This window comes from Octopus bimaculoides, chromosome 3 (assembly GCF_046866305.1).
Source record: "Octopus bimaculoides isolate indiv1 chromosome 3, ASM4686630v1, whole genome shotgun sequence".
Lineage (NCBI taxonomy): Eukaryota > Metazoa > Mollusca > Cephalopoda > Octopoda > Octopodidae > Octopus > Octopus bimaculoides.
The window spans coordinates 136,240,383-136,254,790 of record NC_142930.1 but is presented as its reverse complement, the minus strand read 5'-3'; the positions used below and the strand labels follow the sequence as shown (position 1 = coordinate 136,254,790).

At 36.3% G+C, this 14,408-nt stretch overlaps 1 protein-coding gene across 2 annotated transcripts in view; it reads left to right on the top strand.

The window, feature by feature from the left end:
• Positions 1–10,986, top strand: part of LOC106872480 (leukocyte tyrosine kinase receptor) — a 466,463-nt gene extending 455,477 nt beyond the window's left edge. For both annotated transcript variants that reach the window (XM_089349709.1, XM_089349710.1), the window contains 3 exons: positions 2,512–2,646; positions 3,152–3,242; positions 9,143–10,986. In XM_089349709.1, coding sequence (XP_089205835.1) covers positions 2,512–2,646; positions 3,152–3,242; positions 9,143–10,330 — 1,414 coding nt within the window. In that variant the 3' untranslated portion in view covers positions 10,331–10,986. The remainder of the gene's footprint in view (positions 1–2,511; positions 2,647–3,151; positions 3,243–9,142) is intronic.
• The last annotated feature ends 3,422 nt before the right edge of the window (positions 10,987–14,408 follow it).

The following is a 14,408-nucleotide window of genomic DNA, read 5'->3' as shown; positions in this document are numbered from 1 at the left end:
ATATATATATATATATATATATATACCAGGACTGAGGGAGAGAGATAGGGAGATGTACATATATATATATATATATATATATATATATATATATATATATATATATATATATGCCCATAGCCATAGCCATATAGTAATATATGCATATATACATGCATAAAAATACAAATATACACTACTATATAAATGGTTCTCCGTCAGCTTCAACGATGAGGATTTAATTATTTTATCAACTAAATTATTTGCTCATTCATTTAATGTGATAGTTGTTAACTGACCATTCTAGAGATACATATACACCACACAGACACACACGTATGTATTTGTGTATACGCATATATATATGTGTGTGTGTGTGTGTGTGTGTGTGTGTGTGTAATATAGGGATAGAAGCACGCCAAAATTAGGGGTCAGAATAGTCATAGTAGGAACAGCGAAGATAGGAACAGGGTGATAATAGCAATAAGATGAACGGTAGGGATGGGAAGAACAGCAGCAACAACAACTATAACAAGAATAACAGTTATAATATAGCAGTGAACTACTAAAATGGCAATAATGGAAACAACTATGCAAACATACAAACCAATACAAACATTACTGACAACAACTATGCACCAGCACCAGCACCAGCACCACGGGCATATGGCATAGTGGTTAAGAGCGCGAGCTACTAACCCCAGGATTCCGAGATCGATTCCAAGCAGTGACTTGAATAATAATAATAATAATAATAATAATAATAATAATAATAATAATAATAATAATAATAATAAGAGGAAGAAGAAGAAGAAGAAGAAGAAGAGAAAGAAGAAGAAAATTGCACTACTGGGTACTGCACACATCCTACGCAAAACACTTTCAATATAGTAACCATAAGAGCATCACAACAAACCACAGCACATACCCAAGGCACACAGAGCTGCGCTCGGTAGTGAAGTGAAAGCACGTTATAAAAATAATAATAATACTACTAATAATAATAATAATAACAGCAATAACAAAAACAACATCGAAAAATACCTTAAGATTGAGAACCCAGGTTCGAAATTTCCCCAAGACACCTGATGAACGCTGGAGGGTCTATCAGCCGAAACGTTGTGTTAACAACAAACCAGATGAGGACAAATATCCGTCAAATGTAAATAATGTAAATAATGTACTTAATTCCTCATCTCTTAAATATAAAATTATTTTACAGCTGTTGTCTTTTACTATAGCTATTCTCAGTAAACCACTTGACGTATTAGATAAAGTAATAAACAATATTTTAGAAGTCTCATGCCTCAAACCTGAGAATTCACCTCTACTTGCGGACAACATATTTATTTATTTATTTTATAAATTCTGTTAACTACTTTTGTAGTTATTTAATCCAGGATCAGCTCTGACAGAACAGACCTTTTTTATCAAAGTCAAGTATGTAATCTCTAATCGTCTCGCCTATTTTCTTTGTAATCAGTGTAATAAGAGCAATAGTATCTAATATGTTTTTCCCCTCCTATAACAGTTGAGTATAGCTTAGAAAAATTTAGGAGTCTTTTTCACACAGTTGAATGTGGCTTAGAAAACTTTTGGAGTTTTGTTTTCTACTTCTAGCAAATCAAGTGAACAACAATAGTGGTCCCCAATCACCAGGCTGCAGATTAGTACCGGGCCGTGAATCATATGGCACTGGGCCACACAGGAAGAATAGATTTTTTAATTTCTTTCCTATTTTATTGACTTTTGCAGTCCGCAGGGTGTTTTGTATTATATATGTAATATATGTATTAAATATGTACGAATTAAATTATATATTATGTAATATATGTATTATATGTATTAAATATGTAAGAATTAAATATTATGAGATATATGTAATATATACAGGGTTGGCCAAAATACTTATATTTAATAAATATGAGTATTAACTTAGGATATAATTAACGAAGTATATTATATACCCTGCCGGTAATTTTGGTGATATCCTTTATGTATTATTTCGTGATGTGCAAAATGATACCATGAGTTTACTGTCAGATATACTCATTAGGTTATTTTTGTATTATCTGAAATAGAATATCTGCATATCGATTAATCCCCCAAAATTATATATATATATATATATATATATATATATATAAGGTTGGCCAGAAGTCACCTGAAAGTAAATCAAAAACATTTAATTCCAAGATTCATTTATGTTTAACAACTGAATGAATTCAATGAAAGCATCTAGATATGAAACATGAAAATGGTTCAAACTGAAGTCCTTCTTGAGCGACACATTTTTCCATTCGAATCAATACTGAATTGCAGATAGTATTTATGGAATTTTAATTTACTGTCGGGTGACTTTTGGCCGACACCTGTATAATATACGTCTGTTTGGAGAGACTAAATTTGTGTGTGAGCGTGCGTGTTTGTTTGTGCGTAAACATGTTTCGTAGAAGGAATATGTTATTGCTATTTTGTCGGTGATTTTTCACTCGTATAACTTGTATAATGTTTCCATATTTTTTATTCTAGGGCCTATGGTATCACATTGTGGGAAATATTTTCAATGGCCAGCGATCCATATCCTGGAAAAGTAAACCAAGAGGTCATGCAATTTGTCTTAGATGGCGGAAGATTGCCTTCACCTGAGAATTGTCCTTTGTCTATGTAAGCAATGATTACCTCTCATATATATTATTAGGTTGTGACAGACATTTAACATTTAAGCATGTACCTACTCATGGACAAATAACACACCAGACATATACGTATGCGTGTGTGTACACATACACGCACACACACACACACACACACACACACATATATATATATATATATATATATATATATATATATATATATATAGTGGATTCAGACATATGGAATTTTTACACGTTCTCAAAATTCAACCTCTTTCAGTCATTATCAGTTAAGACTTGTCGCTTCAACAAGTAGCAAGATGATTTCTAATGATTCAAACTTCCTCTAACGACAGTTTGAGTTTCAAGAAATTATATTAATCGGACATGTATATTTGATAAATATATAATCCGTTCATCATTAACGGTCAAGCAATCACTTCTACCATAAACAGTCTTGTTTTTTTTTCTTTGCGTGGCGTGTCTATGATAAAACCTATATTCATCTTTTAATCTACTGAATTCTCTTACAGATCTTACATAATGACCTGCACTTGGGACTCTAATCCAGATGTACGGCCGTCTTTCTCAACTATCGTTCAGAAACTCCAATACTGCTATGAGGTAAACAAGAGAAATTATTGATTAATAAACTTCCTATAGTGATATAATTATGTCAGTATAGCATTAAATATTTTTCAAGTTTTAGCACAACCAAATCGATCTGAGATCCACCTATTTTATATTTTTCAGTTAAATTACTTGTTAGAAAATTTTATACTTGTTTTGATACTATCGTCGAAGATTTGATAGAAAGTTTAGTTTGGTGAACTAAATTTTTTAACTTTTATCTATCTACGTTCTGAGTTCAAAAGATATAACTGGTAAATTATGCAATGTTTGAAAAATCCTCTGAGCATAGAAAAGAATATATTGTATTCCCTTACATAGGTAGTTTTAATGAACCCATAATATTTCGGGAAAGATTTCCTTGCTCAGATAGAAGAATGAAAATAAAGAGTTTAAAGAAATGTGTTGTTACGGGCAGGCAATTCTGGTGTTAAAAATGTACGCACGCACGCACGCACGCACGCACGCACGCACGCACGCACGCACGCACGCACACACACACACACACACACACACACACACACACACACACACGTGCATATATGTATGTGTGTAACAGAGAGATTGTGCATGTGTATGTGTGTATATGTCTGTGTTTCTGTGTATGTGTGTGTGTCTGTGTCTGTGTGTATTACTATAGCATGGAAGACAATTCCAAATTCAACTTCTCCATTCCACCGGTTGGGATATCAGAAACGTTCAGAAGTATTAGCAGAGATGACTTTATATATAGTTCCGATTACTAGGGATCCTTAAAGGATTTAGTCATATCAAAGTGAAGCAAACCACTGATTGGCTAGACATAATTACGCCAACCGGACAATTAAATAATCCATTATCATAGCATGGAAGACATCGATGAAAGGCGATCACTGTTGCTACGTTATCTGAAATTGTATTACAACCGAAAGTATCCAACGTAGCTTTTCCTTCCCTTTCACTCTAAAGGTATTAATAACGTACTCCCAACACGCAAGTCGAATTTTTCAGACCAGAATTTACAAGCCAAAACCTAGGTCGATTTATATATCAAGAAATGATGTATAAAGCATGATTTAAGAAAATAATGACGATGTTTAGATCTTTACATATGTTTACACTATGTACTACATTGACTTATTTGACGGAAAAACATTAATTATTTCTATCATTGTTGATTTTTAGCACAAGGTTGGTGGTAATCAATTTGACATGTTTGTGACTTTAGCTTGCAATTTTTGAGATTGTTACTGATTAATATTTCCAGTAGGTCGAGAGTATAGAAAATACATTGTTGGATTGATAAAATACTTGTAATACGCTGCAGGTGACACCTCATTTACAACAATTGGGCATTTAGGAGAAATCAATACATAAAAGCCACATTCCTTTTTTGTTTTTTTCTGTTTCCTTTAAAACATCCAACGTCATTATAAAACGTTTTCAACGTCAGACTCTTAATTATAAACTATTCTTATCGCACAAACAACTCGTTCGGCGTATTTATGAATTAATTTACAGTTTCCTTTGAAATCTTTAAATTTATAACGAAAATCTCTAGAAAAGATAAAATACAAACTCATATGTGATTTTCTTGAAAGATTTTTAATCAATATTTAAATATCTTCTTCAAACGAAATTCAATCGGTCCCCGAGATTCTAGACTTCTCATTTTAACAGAATTAGAAACCTGAAAAGCAAAATCGATCCACGCTACGAGATATCAAATGAGATATCATAAACCATTGGTGGGTTGGTGGTGGTGCAATTTTATGCCAACCATGTTAACTGCAACTAGAAAATTTTCGATATTTCTTTTTTTTTTTTTTTTTCCTAATTTATCAAAAGCAAAACAGAAATGTATAACATTTTAAACAATGCAGTTTTGAAATGATTAAAGAAATAAAATGTAATGGTTAGTTTTTTTTTTTATTGATTTATTGATACTATTAACGCTCTTAACTCGTGTTTTCATTATTATATATTCTGATTTAGAGAAAACTTTACGAGGCAAAATTATATTTAAATTAGGAACTTAAAGCGGTTAACACATGTTATTCTCAGGATCTAAAGGATTACTTAGAGCAAGTTAGCAGTAGCACATTGATACAAATAATTATTGCTGATATAATATTAGTTTCCAATTCAGGCACAAGGCCAGCAATTTTTAGGGGAGAGGTTAAGTCAATACTATCAACCCCAGTACTTGACTGGTATTTTATTTTATTGTTCCAAAGAGAAGGAAGTCAAAGTTGATCTCGGTGAGATTTGAACACAGGAGGTAAAGAATCGGAAAGATGCTGCAAGACATCTTTTCGACGCTGAAAAGATTCTATCAATTCGCTACCCTTTCATTGCTTCCGATTCTGGCACAAAGCTAACAACTCTCATGGGAAGGAAAAGTTATATATATATATATATATATATATATATATATATATATATATATATATATATATATATATATATATATATATATATATATATATATATATATATATATATATATATATATATATATATATATATATATATATATATATATATATATATATATATATATATATATATATATATATATATATATATATATATATATATATATATATATATAATTTATAATGAATATTCAAATGGAATATTTTATTGAACTTATATTAAGTGCTCTATTACTTTGAGCAAATAGATATTTTTTTTTTTATATTATTAATAAAATTATTAAAACATACATCTTTCAGAAATTCGAATATTGATTTCCTAAGAATATTGTTAATAATTATATATATATATATATATATATATATATATATATATATATATATACGAGGTACATTGCTTGTTTTCACTTTTTCGACATCAGTGAATATTTTCACTATATATATATATATATATATATATATATATATATTCTATTGCCCTCTGGCCTCCGACCCCATGCCCAGCTACCAACAGATTGTGTCCTCCAGTATCCAAGACCTCATCCCCTCCTCCCGTCTCTCCCACCGCCTCCAGCCTCATTGTCCGCACCCCTCGCACCCACATAATTTACTTCCTCCCTAAAATCCACAAACCTAACAACCCTGGCCCATCGTCTCCGCTTGCAACTGCCCAACCGAACTCATCTCCAGATATCTTGACCGCATCCTTGCTCCCCTAATGGCTTCCCTCCCCTCTCACATCCATGACACCAACCATGCGCTTCGTTTGTTCAACTCCTTCTCCTTCCCTCCTGGACCCTCTAAACTTCTCTTCACTCTCGACATCCAGATCCTTTACACAGTGATCCCTCACCACGATGGGCTGCGTGCACTCGAACATTTTCTTGACCTTCGACTCAACCCCCAACCTGACATATCCACACATGTTCGTCTGGCCGAAGTTGGCCTCTCACTCAACTGCTTCTCGTTCGCTGGTGATTTTTACCAGCAGTCTCGGGAATGGCCATGGGAATGAGAATGGGCCCCTAACTATGTGAACCTGTTCGTTGGCTATATATATTCTCCTTTTTCACTGGTTCAACTCCCGAACTGTACGGCTGTTATATCGACAACGGTATCGGTACGACCTCACTCTCCCATGAACATCAAGACTCCTTCCTCTCTTTTGTCAAATCTTTCCATCCTGCCCTCCACTTCTCCTGCACTATATCTGATTCTTCTGTTTCCTTTCTTGATATTTCGGTCAGCATTCCTCACTCCACTCTCACCACCTCCATCCACTACAAACACACAGACTCACACTCATACCTCAACTTCTCCTCTCACCATGAACACACCAAACTCTCCATCCCCTATTCCAAATTCCTCCATCTACGCAGGCTCTGCAGTGACGACCGTGACTTTGAGATTCAGTCTCAACTCATGGCTCGCCACTTCATCCTACGTGGATATCCCCTCACCACTATCCACACCACCCTTGCCAGAGCACGTTCCGTAGACCGTGCGTCTGCTTTCCCCCCGCACTCGTCTCCTGTTTCCCCACCTACCACCCCACACCCTACCTCTCCAACGCACCATTCTCCACGCCTTCCGGCGACTCCATTGCGACCACTCCACTTCGCACATCTTCCTTAACCGACCCATCCCCTCCTTCAAACGAGACTTCTTGGTCCACAGCTTCTTCCCTAACCCAACCTCCCAACCCGGCTCGTTCCCCTGCTCCCGCCCACGCTGCCGCACTTGCCCTTACCTCTCCAACACCACCCTCCTCATCGGCACCCGTCATCGACCTTATCATATTACCGACTCCTTCACCTGCACTTCTAGCAATGTCATCTACTGCATCTCCTGTTCTCCCTGCCCTTTTCTATACATCGGGCAAACCGGACGCCGTTTGGCTGACCGGTTCGTGGAATACCTCGGAGACATCCCACTCGACAACGACACCGCGGTTTCGAGCCATTTCCGCTCTACCTGTCACTCTTTACAACACCTGTATGTGTTCGGATTGTCCTCGCACAGGGGCCATCCGGACTCTCGTCTTCGCCGGGAACAGGGATTACTCTTTTCACTTCGCTTCTTTGCGCCACCTGGTCTCAACTCCCCTCCTCTGTTCATCTAACCCTCCTCCATTCTCCTCTCTTCCTCTCAGACCTACTTTCTCTCACCCACCTTTCCTCTCTTGCTCCTACTCCTACTTCTTCTCTTCACTCCTACCCTCCTTCTCTCTCCTCTTCACTCCTAGCCCTCTTCTCTCTTTCCCCTCTCCCTTCATCGTCACCCCTCCCTCGGAACCGCACACATACACAATCCTACCCCACCTCCCCTATCCATCCCATCCCACCACACACCATCGCTTACACCTACTCCCACATACCTTACCTCTACGCATATTACTGTTGTAGAACACGTACTGTGTACACTCCTACAACACCGTTTGCTTTACGCGCTATAAAGGCAGAAGTAAGTCTGTCTTCAACTCAGTCTCGCGCCTGTATTTTGCTTATTTCTTTTTATTTTTTTCCTTCTGTTTTAGCTCATTTCCATTTATTTCCTTTTTTCCCCTTTCCACCAATGGATAGTTTACTATCTTTATATCTTTATATATTTTATCCTTTTATCTACAGACAAATCTTTTGATGATAGTTTACTACATGATGGTCACCAACTGCCTACCCTGAGTAATTAATGACGCCACGTGCCTGATATATATATGTCTATACACACGTGTCTGTATGTGCACGCGTGTGTTTGTGTGTGTGTGTGTGTGTGTGTGTGTATTTTATAAGCAGATTCAGAAGCGCCGAGTGATTTGGTATTCTACTGAAAATAAAGGCGTTCTCGAACGCAGTGTAGCTGTGAAAGCAAATGAGAAAATTGGATAAATACTCTTAGATGGTGTCAGGCTGGATTTGTAGATTACACCCCTTGAGAGGCAGCTGGTAAGATTACAGCCCTCCTACAGTGTAGCTTGTAGGATCTCAGCAGTACAGGTTGAGGTTGGATGTTATGCGTGTGCATGTTTACGTCTGTTGTAGCGTGCAGTTTCAGAAGTGATATTGTCTAAACAGGACTAGCTCAGCTTATCGTTATGAAAATCGAAATTCTTATAGCTCTATAGCCTTCGTGAAAATGTATCTTAATCAATAGACAGGAACTCCTAGTTATGTTGGTAGAAACCTCTAGGTTAAATGGATGGTTGATTCTGATTGCTGCGTGAATGAAAGTTAGAGGTCCTCCATATACGCTAGCTTCTCGGAAAATCTGCTCCTCGTTAATGCGTCACTGTAGTTGCTGGAGGCTCTGTTGAAGATTTCCTTATCTCAAAATCTTAGATATTCTCCTGCTAACGCCTAAAACTAAGTTTCTAATTACATCGAGGGTGGAAACTTGAGCTTCTATGTATGTATGTATGTATGTATGTATGTATGTCATGTAATGTGTATTTTCTTAATTGTACTCATTCTTTCAATTCAGGATCCGGACACGGCAACTTATACATTACCAACGTTCACATACAACCATTCAAAAGTAAATTTTGTTGAGCTCCCCGATCTACATGAGAACTCCCTGTCTAAAAGAGACGCTAAGAAATGTTCTCACCCTTCTTTGTTTTCTGAATCACTTTCTGAAATATCAGAACAACATTCATCGAACAGACAGATTAACAATGACAGTAATGAGCTCAGTTCTTGCTCGGATGACATCTACAAGAATTCTACTAAAGAGGGCCACCAAGATATTAGCCCAGAACAATGTAATCGTAAAGGTGAGCTCCTTGTTCCTGGAATACGTTCTTTTATAAATTATTTGTATATGAATCAAGAATTACCAGACCCTAACAATGAGAATACCTCACAGCTTGACTCCAGAGAAAATAGTACTGAAAACCAAGCAGATAAGAATTCTGACAACAACCTTCTTCACAGTCAGCATAATCATAATCATCATCTTACGACTACTTCTTTTCCATCTCCTACTCCTACCCCTCATACTGATCATCATCATTATCATCTCCAACCGCAACTACAAGACAGTCCACGTCAATCAAATCCACAAAGCCAACAACAAAGCCGCAGTAGAAGTAGTAGCAGCAGTAGCAGCAGTAGTAACAACATTAAAAACCACAATAACAACAGTCACAATCAACAACAACCAAATATGCTGGAGTTGCTGCAACTTGATAGTCTTACTAAAACTTCCGATTTTCAAAATGGTGAAGATAAAACAAACTGTCGGAAACAACAACAAATACAACTGCAGCAACAGCAGCAACAACAACAACATCAGCAGCAACAGAAACAACAACAACAACAACAGGAGTTACAGCTACAGCAGCAGCAAAACTTAACTGAGCAAGAAGACGATTTGAATAATAAACAACAAAATGAAGAACCGCTCCAACAACAGCTAGAACAACTTCAAGAAACTGAAGAATATGACCGTTATAATGCTGATTCTTTCTCTTTGTCACCTACAAAGGTACCATTGCTTTCATCCACAGACTCTGATGTAAGTAATTATGAAAATGATAGCTTTCCTAAGAATTCACGTTGTAAAAGTCTTCGAAAATCATCGCAAAACTCAAACTATATTCCGATGAGAAAGGTACAGGATAGCCCAACCGAATCAAAATACAGCAATCTTGATACAAACTCTATTTAATTAATCAAGTCGTAGATAAAAGCGATTCTAGCAGTTCAAAGTGAAGTAACTGCATTTATTAGAGATCGGTTTATCAACGAAATATATTACAACTGCGCATCATTTTTAAAAACAGGGAAAAGAAAAAGAAAGAAAAGAAACTGAAAAAATTAAAGACCTTTAAGGCGGCGGGGAATATAGTATTGTTGTTGTTATTGTTATTACTATGACCATGTTAGAAATTAATATTTTATGTAATGTTAAAAATCATTATTACTGTTATTAATACATGATTACATTTTTTGTTTAAAAAAGCGAAACGTGTCTACTAATGAAAAGATAACAATCAATGAAAGAAATCGAAAGTGAGATAAAAATCCGGAAACACAAATCACATTTCTTCATTGACTGCTGAATGTAATAACCAATCTATTGTGTGTTCTCAACAAACATATACCTCCTACGTCAGCATCTTCATTCCAGTGTGCATCAAACTTTATGAAACCGTTTTGTATCCTAACCATTCGTGACTTGCCTCTATTTTGCTTCGGCTTCAATTAGTTCTAACACAATGATGAGTCTAGTGATCTTCAGCCACGTCATGTCACTTTAAAGAAACCTATCTGTAGTTTATTTTATGACCTATAATCAACAAATTAAATTGTATTATTATCATTGCTATTATTGTTGTTATTACTATTGTGTTATGTTTCGGTTTTGCTTTAATTTAAATGAGTTGTACCAAAGTCTCAACCAGAGACGTCAAAGGACAATACCGTTTTGTATCTGAAGCTGCCATCAAGAGAGGTGCTATGCAACTAAAAACGCTGATGCCTGTGGAAGAGAAAAAATCAAAGTAAGGTTTCATTGACATGGGGGGGAGGGTTACAAGTAGCCATAACTATAATATGAGGTAGCCATAACTATAATATTTTGCAATTCGTTTCTTTTGGAGTTGTCAGGAATTTGGTCTAGATACTTGTTTGCTCATCTTGATATCACTCCAAGTGTCCCAATATTAATACGGAACCTTGTTTTGAGATGCCACATTTTTCTGATTTCAATTTCCTGGTCCTAATATTTCTTCAGTTTTTCAAAGGTTTTCAGAGATTTGCTTTTGTCGGCTGGGGTTGAAACACCAATCACACAAGGCTTTTCAGTATGATAATTTTCACAATGAGATCGGGTCGGTTTGCTTGTATTTCCCGATCAGTCGTAAAGGATGGTATCCTTGGTGTCCTGTGTAATTTGTGGTAGTTTGGATTCCTACCAATTGTTCATGTGAAGGAGGTGTTAAGTGCGGCATATTGACCACGTATGCACTGAGCTGCCCTGTCATATCTTTGCAAGTATTCTGTTGGTGCCAGTCTGATGTATCCAGAGATTATGCAGTCGAATATATCTGGGTGATCTCCGTATACGCAGCATGATGAGCTGTTTTGATATTTCAGGACATTACTCACGTAATTCTTAGTTGGAAGGAGATGGTCCTGATCAGCAATGACATACTCCTCAGTTTCTGGTTTGAGACCTAAGCATAACAGCTACGGATGGATAAGGGCTTGACCTACACCAATTTTGGGTGATGCATACAGTGCATCGTCACCAGCTTTGGTATTGTGACATACTTCACAGAAGGACCAGTATTTAATATTGAAGCTGTATTATTATTGTCTTCTCTTTATCACAGATTTTTCTGGACCTCCTGGAGCCTTACATGCGTAGCGGGCTTACTACCTGCAGTCTACAGTACCGTGCTATTCGTTCTTTTCAGCTATCTGATACCTTCCTGATTATTCTGGCCGTGCCAAAAGGGATAAATCTTTTGTAACAGTTCTACTGGACACTCTATTCCAATTTCCTTTGTATTCCCCTTGATTCCTTCTGATACTGTTCCCAAGCACCCAACAATAATTGGCACTATCTTCACCTTCTTCAATTTCCATTGCCAGGCTGTTTCGTACATAAGAGGGTTGGATTTAACTATCTTTTCACCTTGCTTCTTGAATATTCGTATATTATTATTATTATTATTATTATTATTATTATTATTATTATTAGTGAATGGGAGATTTAAGCATGCCATCAAAGTGACACTGGGGGTTACTCCACCCAAAAAGAGACACAGACAGACTGTATATACCAAGAAAAAGAGGGGGAAGAGGACTTATTGGATGCGAATACAGCGTTAGAGCAGAAGAAAACAACATAGCATGATATGTAAAAAAAAATGCCACAGAACCGCTATTATTAGAAGTAAGAAGATCGGGCTTGTGTAGGATGAAAGATTCCAAAGATAAGAACTATACAAGAAATTGAAAGTGAATGAAACTGAAAATAGGTGAGTAAAGAAAAGAATGCATGGTCAATTTCATAGGGATGTTGAAGATAAAACAGGTTAGCTTGGGAGGTTAAGCAGTTGTGGTTGCTGAAAAAACTGGTAGTAGTACCAATAATTGTCGGAACCCTGGGAACAGTAAGCAAAAATCTCGAGAAGTACGTGGAACAAATAGGGGTTGCAATAAGGGTAGAGCAATTGCAGAAAACAGCACAACTTGGAACCGCTCGAATACTTGGAAGGTGCTCGAAAAATAAGAAGTGTTACCTTAGTTCACTGGTAGTGAACAACTAACACTGTAGTATTATCTCCAGTGTTAGAAGCTGTGCAAAAGCAACAACAACAACAACAACAACAACAACAACAACAACAGCAACAGCAACAGCAACAACAACAACAACAACAACAACAGCAACAGCAACAGCAGCAACAACAACAACAACAACAACAACAACAACAACAACAACAACAACAACAACAACAACTTTTCTTATTGTTTCTTTACTTTCTGGAGGAGTAACATCAGTCCTTTAAATATTACCAAAATGAAGTAGATTGTGATGTTTATTTTGAACTTGTGGGAGACATACGAGATGTCAAAATATTGTTCATTCGGTAACAGTCATATATGTTTTTACATATATATAAACGTGTGTGGTGTATGCATGTTTCTTCGCCTAAGCAGCTGGTGTTGGTTTGTTAATATCTCTTTAAAGTAGCTGTTTGGCAATGGAGAAAGTTAGAGTAAGTGCAAGATTTTAGAAAATAAGTACTGGGTTTGATTTGTTCTTCATGGCAGAGCTCCAGCATGGCTGTAGTCCAATGAGAAAAACAAAGTAAAAGATAAAAAACTGATTGTTATTAGGCGTTTTAGTGTTCAGCAGTAACTATGTAGAGTATCTGTGTATGATACATTAATATGAAGAGCGTGTGTCGCACAAGTTAATAAAGTGTGGCACATCATTTATGCTAATAAATATACGTTGGTTTATTTGGTGGTATTTCATCGACCTGAGTTGTGTGAGTTATTCCATTGGGAAGTTATTGTATGATGTATGTGTTGTATGTAGAGTGTACTGTTTGAGCTGGGCTACTAAACTGAAAATATGATGCAAAGACGTGAACTGTGCTTAGCAGGTAATTCTCTTGGACTGTGTGTAACACCAGGAGACCTTATATATCTTGCATGATTTTGTTTATCGTACGCTATGGCATCGAACCCAGGACTTTGTGGTTAAGAAACAAATTCGTTTATACTACGTCCATTGTCTGTAGATATACAAAAATTGATTGAGAAAGTAGGCTCAGTCGCTCGAACAGTAACGGAAGATCCATCATTCATATTTTAAAAAACAAAGGGAACTAGTGAAAGAGCCTTCACACAGATACTTGAACTTATCGAATTAACAACCAAATCTCTTTTCACCATCGCATTGCCGCGAGAAGTTTTAGGTACATTATGACAGAACAAAAATATATGTTATTGTTATGAAAACTATGAGAAGCAAATTTTATTACCAAACAAGCATCAACAAAACTTTATATAATTGTTTTTACACGAAACAGAACTACAATAAATTAATCAAAACATAATAGTAAAATGTAAACCGGAAGTGAAAAATAGCTTTCTGATACTATACTCAATGGTTAACAGAGATAATATTATAATATAACTTGGCTTGAAAAACTCTACATCTACTCTATACGCCTTCTATGATTCTGAAAGATCTCAGATGGCCCTCATTTCCACATGTATAGCAG